This window comes from Megalopta genalis, chromosome 2 (genome assembly GCF_051020955.1).
Source record: "Megalopta genalis isolate 19385.01 chromosome 2, iyMegGena1_principal, whole genome shotgun sequence".
NCBI classification, from domain to species: domain Eukaryota; kingdom Metazoa; phylum Arthropoda; class Insecta; order Hymenoptera; family Halictidae; genus Megalopta; species Megalopta genalis.
This window is the reverse complement of record NC_135014.1, coordinates 33425594-33439484: the sequence shown is the minus strand read 5'-3', so window position 1 is coordinate 33439484 and position 13891 is coordinate 33425594. Positions and strand designations below refer to the sequence as shown.

General features: G+C 40.0%; 1 protein-coding gene across 3 annotated transcripts in view; it reads left to right on the top strand.

Annotated features, from left to right (window-relative positions):
* sns (sticks and stones) overlaps positions 1-13891 on the top strand; it is a 717563-nt gene that overhangs the window by 684581 nt on the left and 19091 nt on the right. For all 3 annotated transcript variants that reach the window (XM_076519189.1, XM_076519190.1, XM_076519191.1), the window contains exons 5-12: positions 4541-4720; positions 5845-6135; positions 7317-7616; positions 9385-9521; positions 9925-10078; positions 11076-11378; positions 12258-12533; positions 13438-13728. In XM_076519189.1, the coding sequence (XP_076375304.1) occupies positions 4541-4720; positions 5845-6135; positions 7317-7616; positions 9385-9521; positions 9925-10078; positions 11076-11378; positions 12258-12533; positions 13438-13728 (1932 nt within the window). The remainder of the gene's footprint in view (positions 1-4540; positions 4721-5844; positions 6136-7316; positions 7617-9384; positions 9522-9924; positions 10079-11075; positions 11379-12257; positions 12534-13437; positions 13729-13891) is intronic.

The window sequence follows — 13891 nt, the reverse complement described above, 5'->3', positions numbered from 1 at the left end:
AGACTTCGTAATCTTCAAAGAATGAGGGAAATGCATTCCAAACCCCTTTGCTTGATCGAATGATCCCCGTTCGTACGAGGAAACGTTTCCCCGAGGAGCATTCTCATTAAAGGCTATTTTCTTCTCGCTGATGCTACGAGGAACACGCTTTCCATTTCACCGGGACGACAAGTGATAAAACCAGAATGTTATATTCATTCATCGAATGATTTTGGGGGAAATTTGAGAACCCCTAATTTATCTAGAACATTTTTTTAGAAGCGTGCGATTTTATTAGAAAGATGTTAAATAATAGTCGTCTTTTTATTAAATCACAAGTTTCTTACCAATTCTATTATTGAAATTTCTTATTGAATAATCACTTTCGAAAAAATATTAAATAATATTCATCGTTTTATTAAATAACAAATTTCCTACCAATTCTATTATTGCTATTTCTTGTCGAATAATCACTTTCGAAAAGATATTAAGTAATATTCATCTTTTTATTAAATAACAAATTTCTTATCAATTCTATTATTGCTATTTCTTGTGAAATAATCACTTTCGAAAAGATTTTAAATAATATTCATCGTTTTATCAAATAACAAATTTCTTACCAATTCTATTATCGCTATTTCTTGTCGAATAATCACTTTCGAAAAAATGTTAAATAATATTCATCGTTTCATCAAATAACAAATTTCTTACCAATTCCATTATTGCTATTTCTTGTCGAATAATCACATTCGAAAAGATGTTAAATAATATTCATCGTTTCATCAAATAACAAGTTTCTTATCAATTCTATTATCGCAATTCGTTGTCAAAGTAATTACCTTCGCTTGAACAATTCTTTTTCTAGTTTATCGTTAAAAATCGATACGATCGATAACAATTGTCCACGAGAATTGTTTACTCGTCGAATTGTTGCAACAGAACTTGCTTGCCAATTTACAATGAAACCACTTCGAATTTTCGATTTTCGTCGTGCGAATCGAACGCTGCGGCGTCGTCGCCGCGATTTTTTTCGATAATACGTCCGGAAACGCATCGTAGCTTCCGGTGGCGTCATTTCCGTTGATATACATATAACACCAGCGGTTCTGACCGCACAATAATCCCGTGACACACGTCAGATCTATTAAACGCCGTCGTTGGCCGGTGAAACGCGTTCGTATCGCTATCGGTTACAATATCTCTTTTTCTTGTTTTATGTTCCGCGCGGAAATCATGTATCCGTCCGCGTGCGTTCGCGTCGGGCCGGGCCGAGGCTGTAATTAAAATCCTCGCCGCATAATTAAATTTCGGATTACGAGCGGTGTTTCAGCGTTCGGACGGGTAGACAGATTGTTAATCCGATATCAGTTACAACGGAGCTGCCGAGAAATGTTCCGCGGCGGAAAAATCGGCGAAGAAGAAAAACGAGATTTCAACGGGGATCTCGAACATGGGTCTATGTTGCGCGTTGGTCGAAATTCGGTTAACAACATCGCATGATTCTACGATCTCTAGTGCACGAGCTGGTTGCAAATATTGCCGCGTTCGATTTTTAACGAATGTAAAACGTGCGTCCCACTGTTGTCCCCGGTTAGTGGGCCCTCGCGATAATCGTGCTTGCGTTTAAAAGCAACGTCGTTAAATTACAGATATTGAATCTTCCCGTGAAAATTTGATCTGTAATTCGTACGACCGCGGCGAACGCGGCGTTAACTGTCGGAAGAGAGTTTTCCGCGCTGCGTCGACTATCGAAACGAAATTGGAGTCGTCCCGGTATGAAAACGATGCGGGCCGCCGGCCGATCACGCGAATTCGATGACCTCGCACGCTATAAAACGGCTCGGGGCTGGTTTTTGCGGGCGACGCGACCGCGTTCGCGTTTCCGCTTAATGACGACGGTAACTGACATCGTTGCGGAAGTCGCGACTTCTGAAATAAAATAAAGGGGCGCATCGCTGCTTTGGGGGGAGTAAAAGCCTGTCCGGCCTTGTTTCGCGACGATTTAACGGTTTAACTACGCCGCCGGCGCCAACACTTTGTCCCGCGACCGATCCAGACCGAACAACCTAAATAAATACGGCCGAAACGCTATCGCGTCGCGCGCTCTGTCGGACTCCTTTCACCCTGCCGGAGCTGCGCACCGCTGGCTTGTGATTTTTGCGAGCTGTTCGGGGCTTTTACAGAGAACGCAAATAATGGTAGATCGTACGTTTCGATGACCGCAATACCGATTATTAGGCTGTACGGCCGTTCGTCGTACGTTCTTCGATAAAGAAACAAAGACGTTAGGTGAAACGTTGAAATAAAAAAAAGTGCGATGAAAGAAATATCTGTTTTTTATATTATATTGATACGAGTTCAGATTGTAAATATTACTGAAACATGTGCGTTTTGCGACCAAAATAAATGGGTCGAATACAAAACCGTGAAAACATAAGAATTTAGCGATATATTATATAAACTCTATTTTCATTTTACATAAATATTTATTTATTTTATATATAATATAATACAGACTGCGGATCTTTATGTAAAATGAAAATAGTTTATATATCCCTAAATTCTTCTGTTTTCACGGTTTTGTATTCGACCTATTTATATTATATATAACAGAAGAATTTAGGGATATAGAAACTATTTTCATTTTACATAAAGATATATATATATATATATATATATATATATATATATATTATATATTATATATTATATATTATATATTATATATTATATATTATATATTATATTATATATATTATATATATTATATTATAAATCATATAAAAAATTATATCAGACCATTTGTAAATATCGCAAATAGAATGACGTGGCATAAACGCGAAAGAGTTAGTGAACAATTTTTCGAAGCGTTTCGGACAAGTAAACATTATATCGATTATGGGAAAAATGGGAAAAACGATAAAGTAGAAAACCATGCTAAAATTGTTCTATTAAGCGTCGTTTTTTTAAATGATGTACAATAAAGAGAGTTTGCGTAAAGATCGACGATCTAATTACAATAACGAGCATTGGAATCGTCGATTGAACACGTTTCGCCAGAATAATGGAATCGCGCATGTTTGTGGTAAAACGATAGTGCGCACGGATCTCGCGCAGCGATTGACTAATTGTCTTCCCCGGTTATTAATAGCATTTAATTCCCATGACAGGAGTCGTCCAGGGGACGTCCTTATCCAAAGGGTATCTCTGTCTCCATAATTTAATATCTATTCCATCGCGTGGAGGGGTTAAATGACTGTATTATATCAGGGGGGTAGCATAATCAATAGTCTGTTAATTAAGCCGAGTCTAGTCTTTATTATGCATGAAGGGAACTTCAATTTTGAGTAGAGGTGCCCAACTAAGCGCGGGGAGGATCATCTTACGGGGAATACGTCGCAGTAATGGATTCCGTCTACAAAATGGCAAATTCATTCCGCGTGCTTGCGCCGCGACGCATTCTCTTCTACAGTAAAACCTCCATTATCCATTATTGAAGTGAAACCTCGTTTATCCATTATTGAAGTAAAACCGCGATTATTTATTATTGAAGACGTAAAGCCTCGTTTATCCATTATTGAAGTAAAACATCGATTGCCCATTATGGAAGTAAAACCTTCATTATCCATTGTTGAAGTAAGATCGCAATTATCCACTATTGAAAATAAAAGATCGATTGTCAATTATTGAAGTAAAACTTCGATTATTCATTATTAAAGTAAAGCCTCGATTATCAATTATTGAAGTATAACCTCGATTATCCATCATTGAAGTAAAACCTCGATTATCCATCCTTGAAGTTAAACCTCGATTATCCATTGAAATGAAACCTTAATTATCCATTGTTTAAGTGAAACCACGATTATCCATTGTTAAAGTAAAACCTCGGTTATCCATCACTGAAGCAAAACCTCGATTATATATATATCCACGGTTGAAGTAAAACCTCTATTATCCACGGTTGAAGTAAAACCTCTATTATCCATTATTGAAGTAAAGCCTCGTCTATCCATTATTGAAGTAAAGCCTCGTTTGTCCATTATCGAAGTAAACCTGCGATTATTTATTATTGAAGATGTAAAGCCTCGTTTATCCATTATTGAAGTAAAATATCGATTGCGCATTATAGTAGTAAAACCTCCTTTATTCAATATTGAAGTAAAATCACGATTATCCATTATTGAAAATAGAAGATCGATTGTCCATTATCGAAGTTAAACCTCGATTATTCATCCTTGAAGTAAAACCTCGATTATCCGTTATCGAAAATAAAACCTCGGTTATCCGTTATTGAAGGTAAAAGTTGGAATAACAGAACAACTACGTAGTTACAATGCCAGACTTAATCCTTATTGATTTATGTTTACGATAAATTGTTTTCCATACAGGTCGCTTTAGATCGTGCTGATTGCACGCGAAACATGTTTGTACGATTCTGATATCGAAAGTCCGGATAATCGAGGTTCCGCTGCCGCATAGTTTCTTTCAACTTGTGTCTTTTATCTGAAATATTGCATTTATCCGAGCGGATAGTAAAACCATCTGTTCTCTGTTATTTCAGACAAGGAAGTGATGAAGCCCGGCGAAAACAAGAAGAAATTGCTCAAATACGATACTCACGGTTCCATTACTATTGTCCCCACGGCGGACGACAACGACATGGATTACACCTGCGAGGCCAACCATCCCGCCATACCCATCGACATGCCCCTGAGGGCCACTATTAAACTCTCCGTTTTTTGTAAGCGAAATATATCAAATCACTTTCTGCGCGAACATGATATTCCGTGTCGAGTCGGTGGGACCACTTTTTCGGAATCGATTTAATGGGAAAGAATTTTATTAGTACAGATCCAATAATCTAACTCGGTAAACCCGTGAGCTCTTTCGTTCTGTTTGTCCGCACCGACTGCACTCGTCGAATAGAATCATTTTCGAACCATAGCTTTATCAAAAACCGTTCGATGTTCCTGTATAACGGAATACTTTTCGCACGAAGTTCTTCAGTACACTTCGTCATTCGATTGATCGTTATCGTAGTAGTTTCGCAGAAGCTCCAGCGATTTCTACTTTTAGCAACAATTAGTAATATTCGGTAACATTGTCGCGGATATTTTTCAATCTTTGTTTAGCGCTGAACCAATTAATCAAATGACTGGTCCCGAATCTTTCATTTTACTCTACGTTTTATACAATGTTTAAAGTCTTTTTAAACTTAGATTTAAACAACTGTCAGTACATGCGTAGCAAAATATATTTATTATTTTATCGATTGTTTATTTGGGAACATAGAATTGTAATAGAAATCGCAGAGAATCTAAAATTCAGCCTTGTTGTTACAAGTGCATAAATTATCGTAATTGTATATGTGCGATTCTCTAGAATTTTTAGTAGACATTCGGCTAACTAGTTCAACAATCATTAGAAAAATTTTCACGGAAATTGCAATCATTTGAAACGACAAACGAAACGTTCGAACGGCGTTTCTCTTTCGACTATTTCAGCTTGTAAACGAAAACTTGAAACAGCGTTTCGCGGATCTCTGTAACTTACACGCACGCAGATTCTACGTGAAACTGCGATTCAACTTTACGATTTAACTAAAAGTCGCGGCATTTAAATGTGCCTCGCGCGGTGGCGCGGCGTTCTCGAAACGGATTAAAATCCGAATAAATTTCGCGGCCCGAGATTACCGTTAATTACCAGCCACGCGTTAATCCTTGCGTCACGGGCACACATATTAATCTTAGCCGCGGTGTTTCTCATTCATTGGCTGCCGGGGAACTTTTATTAAGAAACTTTTTCCATTACCAGAAGAATAATGGCCGGCGGATTTCAGTACTCGCACGATTGAATAATTTCCAGACCCGCCCGGCATGCCGTACATCGACGGATTCACCGAGGGCGAGACGGTGAAGCGCGGCCAACAGCTGGAGCTAACTTGCCGATCGCGGGGCGGAAATCCGCCCGCGCAGATCGTCTGGTACAGAAATAACGAGCAGGTCACCACGGTGTACCGCACCGAGGGCAGCTTCTCCGAGAGCGTGTTGTCGATCATCGCGAAGGCCCAGGATAATAACGCCAGATACAGATGCGAGGTCTCCAACATCATGAGCGTCGAGCCCATGAAGGTCCACGTCGATCTCACCGTGCTTTGTAAGCATCTCGTCCAACGATTATCACGCCATTATTCGCCCCTCGATCGCCTAGCGATCTACATGATCAGGAGGAAAACTGGGTCGACAGCTTTCAACCCTTGTGTCAATAATCGGATATCATTTGCATATTCTTCTCAAAATGTTTCTAGATCGTCGTTGTTTGCCAATTTTCCTGTCGATATCTGTTTCGAGTCTACGATTTTCTTATCAGAAAAGTATTAACCCTTTGCAGTCGGAGCTATTTTAATTCGAAAGCTAAAAGATGTTTTCTGATCTGCAGTATTTCCGTTTTACACGATTCAGTGCAGTTTATGCATTTGAAATTGTGCCTATTGGCAAGTACAATAATTGCAATTTTAACAGTTTTTTAAATACAACAAATCGGGTACTGTTACAATTATTCAATGAAAAGTGGTATAACAATTTTTAGTGGCGCCTCAGACTCGCCGCTCGAGTGCAAAGGGTTAAAATCGATCGATGAAGTTTGACACGTCTTTAATAACCGTGCACCCTTTTGTACATTCTCCGCAAAATATTTGTTCTTCCCGGTAAGAGATTTCGATATCCGGCTAGATTGACGTTAATTTAGAATTTTATTATCAGAAAAGTACTGCAATTGAACGACAAAATTTGCTCTATACGTTTAATAATTAATAATCGGGAGGGCACCCTTGTAGGAGAGGAAGAAATCGAAATACTATTTTATTACGGTAATAAATCTAAAATAAATGAAAATTAATGTTTATATAATTATGTAGAAGACTATTTTACGTAATCATAAAATTGTTTTTATTTTATATAATCACATAAAACAGTAACGTAATACAAGACTTCATCATAGGTGCACCCAGGTGCTCCCAAAAAACGTTAACAATATTGGTTATAGACATAGGGGTTGAAAATGATTTTCTTAATTTAAAGCTATCTCTTGCACGATGAGAAATGTTGATTAGAACAATTGAACTGAGGAGGCAAGAGCAGCTTAAGCGTCCATTGACTGGACAGGTCGGACTGCTTCGTGGCTATAAATGGCCGTATGCCTTCCGGCTAAGAACCAGCGTCTAGCACCACGATCTCCTTTTACTCATCTGTGGCCTCCTTAAGTCCTCGAGGCGCCCAGATGGCTCCCATGCCGTCGGTTGAGAACCGTGGGATTAACCGAGGCCCGATTGTTTCCAGTTGCTCCATCCGGGGTGTCGATCATGGGTCCGACAGAGGCGAAGGCTGACGAGCAAGTGGTGATCACCTGCACGACCGAGAACTCGAACCCTCCGGCGGACATAAAATGGACGGTGGACGGTCACAATTTCGAGAGCAACGCCTCGAGAACGGAGCCAGCCCCTCAGGGCGGCTGGATCACCACGTCGAACGTGACGTTCAACATCAACAGGACCAGCCGCAGCATCGTCGTGATCTGCGACGCGTCGAACGTCAAGCTGACGGAGAACGTCGTACGGACGCACACCATAAACGTGATTTGTGAGTACGCCGCGTGCGCAATTAGCCGAATGAACGGAATGTAAACCTAATCCCGGGGATAGAATCTGTACGGGGCCGGTGCCGCCGCCGCCGCGGATTAATATGAAACTAATCCCCGGGGAACCTCAGACTTTACACTGTTCCTGTATCTTGTCCGTTTATCCGGGAGACCCGTGAATTTAGTTCCGTCCCGGCTCTCGGGCACCCCCGGAGTCTCGATGTAATTCGAACTTGCGTGAAAATTAATTCCGCCGCGGTCGGCCGACTGCTCAATAGGTAATTGGGCATTGTGCCCCGCTGCTTGAGTTTCGGGTGCCGCGGACTCCACGAAAACGGCACCGTTCTTCCGGCTCGATCCGTTCGAATCTGATCGATTCGGCGCCGCCGAAATCATACCGTTTTCGGTCGATACCTTTGCTACAATGGGTGATCAGCAGACCGAGGATTTTATGCGTTTCCGATCAAATTGCTGGATTTAATGCCGAGCTGACATCGGACGAATTTAAGGGGATCCTCGTAGTTTACTTTATTTGCGAAAATTATTAATAGGCAAATACATTTTTATTTGGCTTCTGCTCGACATAATTGATTCAGGATCCATTAAAATACAAAGTTTAGTGGTCAGATTTGTTATAATGAAGGCATCAGAAGAATTGAAGAAGATTCTCATAGTTTACTTTATTTATAAAAACTATTAACAGGCAAATACATTTTTATTTGTCTTCTGATCAATACAATTGATTCAGAAAAGTATTTTGCATTAAAATACAAAGTCTAGAGGTCAGATCTATCATAATGCAGACGTCAGAAGAATTGAAGAAGATTCTCATAGTTTACTTTATTTATAAAAACTATTAACAGGGAAATACATTTTTATTTGTCTTCTGATCAATACAATTGATTCAGAAAAGTATATTGCATTAAAATACAAAGTCTAGAGGTCAGATCTATCATAATGCAGACGTCAGAAGAATTGAAGAAGATTCTCATAGTTTACTTTATTTATAAAAACTATTAACAGGGAAATACATTTTTATTTGTCTTCTGATCAACACAATTGATTCAGAAAAGTATTTTGCATTAGAATACAAAGTCCAGTGATCAGATCTGTCATAATGCAGACATCAGAAGAATCTGAGAAGATTCTCACAATTTACTTGATTTATAAAAATTATATAAAACGGGAAATACATTTTTATTTAATATTTCTGCGTAAAGATATAAATTCTACCGATGAGACTTACAGGCAGCTGAAGTAATTAGGTACTTTATGTATTAACTAATGAAATTTGTTGCACAAGTTTCACGATTTAACTATATTCTAATAGAAATTTACACATACCTTGTGTAACGATAGAGGTAAATTCTCATTTTCGTACAAGTCAGAATTGAAAAAGAAAACTTTCGTCATCCATTCAAACGATTCTCCGTTGTAAAAGTACAATAAAAATGCTTGATAGTATTCTAACTCATGCAGACATCTCAAACGTAATTTCTAGTATCGAGACTATTTTATGCACGTCCAAATCGAATCTGCAATCTGTAAAGCTATTTCTTTCCTACGCGTCTTACGGTCATTTTTGTAACGCATTAGCATTTGCTAGAGAAAGTTGGTTAATTTTCTGGTTTTCGACACCGACTGAAAGTCACACGTTCGACTAAGTTCGAGCAAACAAACTGAAACTAACGGCGAGAGGTACGAAAATGCTGCTTGCGGCCCAACTAAGTTGGGCATAAGTTAACGGTCTTTTATGAACTCTGTTCGCAGATCCACCTTCGAAACTCAGTGTCACCGGCTACGAAGAGGGCACGACGATAGATGCCGGTACTGTGCTGAGATTAATGTGCACCGCCACCTCCGGGAACCCGTTGGCTAACTTGAGCTGGTTCAAGAACGACAAACAGGTGAACGAACGTGATCATTATCGTCGCGTAAAAATTGCACGCGAGACACCGTGCGATTCCACACGGGAAGGTTTTAAACGAGGTCTATTTTTAGCGGAGTTTTTGTTTTCGTGGAACGGTACTGTTAGAGAAATATATCGGAGATTTAGTTTACGATGTTATATTTCGCGGGTGCGAGCAAGTGTTAGCAAATAAAAATTGAGTATGATCTTTTAGTGCGATCCTATAGCAATACGGATTGGAAATATTTGAATATATCGGGAAATATTTGGAAATATTTGGAAATATTTGGCGATACCGGGGTTGCAATTTATTGTTATTTCGGTCGCAACTTCTCGCGCACGAAAATAGGGGGGAGGAGACTGTGTTTCACTAAACAACGTCTTTTTATGTTGCATTCCAGATACACGGAACCACGAAAGCGCGCGATCATGCAGTATCCAGCGAGCTGACGATGCTCGTAAATGCGTCCGACAATAACGCGCGTATACGATGCGAAGGATCAAATTCAGCGACAGAGATCCCGTTAATGAAAGTCCTCGCGCTGAAAGTTAACTGTAAGTTACGGCGAGATATCTAGTACCTAAGAGACCCGCCGGCTTTTATCAATAAAATACAAGAGCTCGCATCGAACAAGAATTACCGAATATTTAGATCGTGGATTTTATGCGGCTATCGAGCTATCGTTACATCGTTTTGGACACGTTGTAACGATTAAGAGAAGAAATAAATCTTTCCGTAACTTCCACTTCTTGTCATTGTCAAAGGCAATTTTGCATGATGGTCCACAGTCTACTATTGGAAAATTACGCTCTCGATACAAGTGATTAAATAGTGTTATGATAACTTTTTGGTAACGAATTATTATTTTTATTTATTATACAAGGTGTCCCGAAAATGTCTCGCAATCTGGAAATGGTAGGTTCCTGAGGTCATTTGAAGCAACTTTTTCCTTTGCGAAAATTTTCTCCGTGGCTTCGTTTACGAGTTATTAATGAAAAACGCCAACCAATAAGAAGCGAGCTCTGCTGACGCGAGGCGGCCGAGTCAATGAGCGCGCGAAGCGCAGCTCCGCTCAATGGCTCGGCCATCTCGCGCCAAATGATCTCGCCTCTGATTGGTCAGTGTTTTTCGTTGATAACTCGTAAACGAAACCGCGGATTGCATTTTCGCTAAGGAAAAAGTTGCTTCAAATCGCCTCAGGAATCCCCTACTTTCGGATTGCGAGATATTTTTGGAACACCCTGTATATAGATTAGGGAACGCGTTAGTAATGTAACAGGTACGAAAGAATAATAAAAAAGATGAAGAAGGAGATCGAAATAAAATTATCGCTGCCTGCATTCATAAATTCCGAAATAAATATATCATAAATTTGCAGAAACTATTAAATAATAAGAATCGAAACAGAGAATTGAAACGAAATGCAATGTGTTGATAATGCCGAGGCTCTTAATTCTTCTCTATTTTCTCTCAAATTCCCCGTAACAATGTACGCTCCGACGGATCTATGAAGAAAAGAAAACGTGCGACCTGCGAACTTTTTGTGTTCAGTCCCGCCAGATAAAGTGAAGATCACTCGCGAGCCCCAGGATTTACACGCGGGTGAAGAGGGTCGTATCATTTGCGAATCAAGCAGTAGTAATCCACCGGCGGAGATGTCATGGTGGAAGGGCGGCATTCCCGTGCAGGGCACCAAAAATGGCACTAAACCGGGCTTACACGGTGGATTTCTGTCGTTTGTCGAGCTCGCGTTGGACGTCACGGAAGAAATGAACGGGGAAGTGTACACGTGTCAGGCGAGGAACAATCAAATGGAGAGATCCATTCACGACGCTACGACCCTCGATGTCTTGTGTAAGTACAGTAATTCATTACAGGATCAATGAAATCCAGGGGGAGGGGGGGGATAGGTCTCGTTTCGCTTCGGAAAAAGGACAGGCCTCGTAAAGTATATTGTACAATTAGAACGGTTTTATGGGCCGTGCGAGAATTTCACGCGCCCTCCGCGCCCGATACAGCCGCTGTTCATCAAAAGTCGACTGCCCCGGGAAACACTTCTTCCCGTCCTGTGCAAATAACTTTCCGGCAAACTTTCGTGCACGCAATTTAACCATTGTACAGTTCTGCAGAACGTGCACGCGCTAAGAATTCCTCGATTTTATTTACATGTTATTTACATTCGAAAGTGTAACTGTTGCGCGAGTCGCGAGGCTCGATCCCGTATGCATAAAATGCATGAGCCATGCATAGACAGCGGATTTTATGCATTTATGTGAAAAAAAATTGATAAGAGAAACGTAGAACACTGAGAACGTCGCGAGAATTTAAGTACACGTATATTTGCATTGCTTTCAATTGCATTAAAACTAATCGAAAAAGAAAAGGAATATATTTTTATTTTATTACAGTTTTATATAATTGTCGCATAATTTTATAGCCGACACAAATTACGGCACATTAAATGGATTTTTATTGAAAAGCGTAAAATGCAAATGCCTTTAACGTTTCCGATAAATTTAAAATTCTACGTTGTCTAAAACAATTTCTAAAACACAGAATGGATGAATTTTTATCAGAAGGGAACAGTTGTATAAGTATCGTTCTCCTCCTATATTTCTCACCGAAAAAAGAGAGAACGAATTCTCTCCTTTTTTCGGGGAAAAAATAAAAAGCAGCAATAAACTGTTTTATGCGCCAAGAATGCAGAACGATAAAATCTTTTTCCGTCCGCAGACAAGCCAATATTTACGCCGATCGAGGAGCACGAATTAATCGGAATGGAGGGCGAGCCTTACGTGATCTCTGTATCCGCGATGGGAAATCCGAACGTCATAAAATACACGTGGACCAGAGACGGTTTGCCATTGGTTAGCGGCAACAGGAGGATATCGGTTCGCGGGTCCATGTTGAACATCACGAAACTGGATCGTCACGACGCGGGCACTTACATATGCGAGGCGACAAACGACGAGGGAACGACGTTTTTCTTATTAAACCTGACGGTGCGATGTAAGTACGAGCAATACCTGCCTCTTTATATTCCCATCGATTTTTTAAACCGATACCATCATCGATGCCCCGCCGTGTAGCTCGAAGTTCCACGAAGAAAATAAATAAATCCTCTTACTTCACCGGGGGAGGGTGTGGGGGAGGGGTAATCCTATTTTCTTTGTAAAGCTATTATGCTCTGATTAAACAGCACCTTCTAGTTTCCATTAAAATATCTCGTGGACCTTGTTTTTTTCAGGTGTCGTTTACAAACTTCTTAATCCGCCGAGAAAAGCTCTATACATCTCGAAGTAGTTGGTATTCAGGGGAGAGCCGTTTTGCAATGTTGTCACGGCGAAAAACTTCTTGTTAGCGAGTTTTGAACATTCTGCCACCTTCTTTAATTACATTCGAGTTCCTCGCCGGGAACAATACCTCTATTATTTAACTGTGCAACGATGCACCATGTTCGCTCGTAACTATTCTCAATAGACACTGTCGGATGCTTGTTATCTTGCAAAATATACGGTCACGGTATTCCTAGTCTTACTAATTTTGTTGTAGAAAAATCAGATTATGTGTTCACAGTATTTCAGACCTGACCAAATTTGTTACAGAGAACTGTGAAATCAATTTAATTGACAACCATTATCACTAGACGCCAGATTTGACGCATTCGGAATCTGATCTTTTAAAACTCGTTGCAGAGGAAAAATGTAAAACGAAATTAATTAATAACTGCTATTAGTCTACATCAGATTTTATGCTCTCATGTTATCCTTGCTTTTTCGGAAATCATCGGAGAAAAATGTAAAATTAAATTACCTGGCAACAAACTTCCAACAGGATGAAGATACTCGTTGTCTGATTTCCGGTTTCCAGTAATCGTGCCTTATTAATGTTTAACGTGAATTTTGTCTTCCAGACGCGGCAAAAATTAAGCGCACCTCGGCGTCGGGAATGGTGTATCCGCCCGGAATCGAAGCGAAATTGTTCTGCGAGGTGGACGGCAGTCCCATAGGAGACGAGTACGTCACATGGCAGAAAGTCGGTTCGAACTCGGAGCTCTCCGGCCGCTATTCCACCTCTTTTATCAATAAAACTTCTTATCTACACATCGAAAATCCTGATCAGGAGGACGTCGGCGAGTACCAGTGCAAAGTCAATAACGGGATCGGGAACGTTACCTCCGAGCCGGTCCTCTTTATTACCAACTGTACGTATATTATTTTAATCGACAGAATGCCCCGTGAACCGCTCTCGCGAATCAATCGATCCGCGTATTAAGCGTTTCCTTTTTTCGCGGAACGATTTCCCGCGCAATAATAATAATAATAATATATATATAATATTATATATAATATATATAATAACAATAA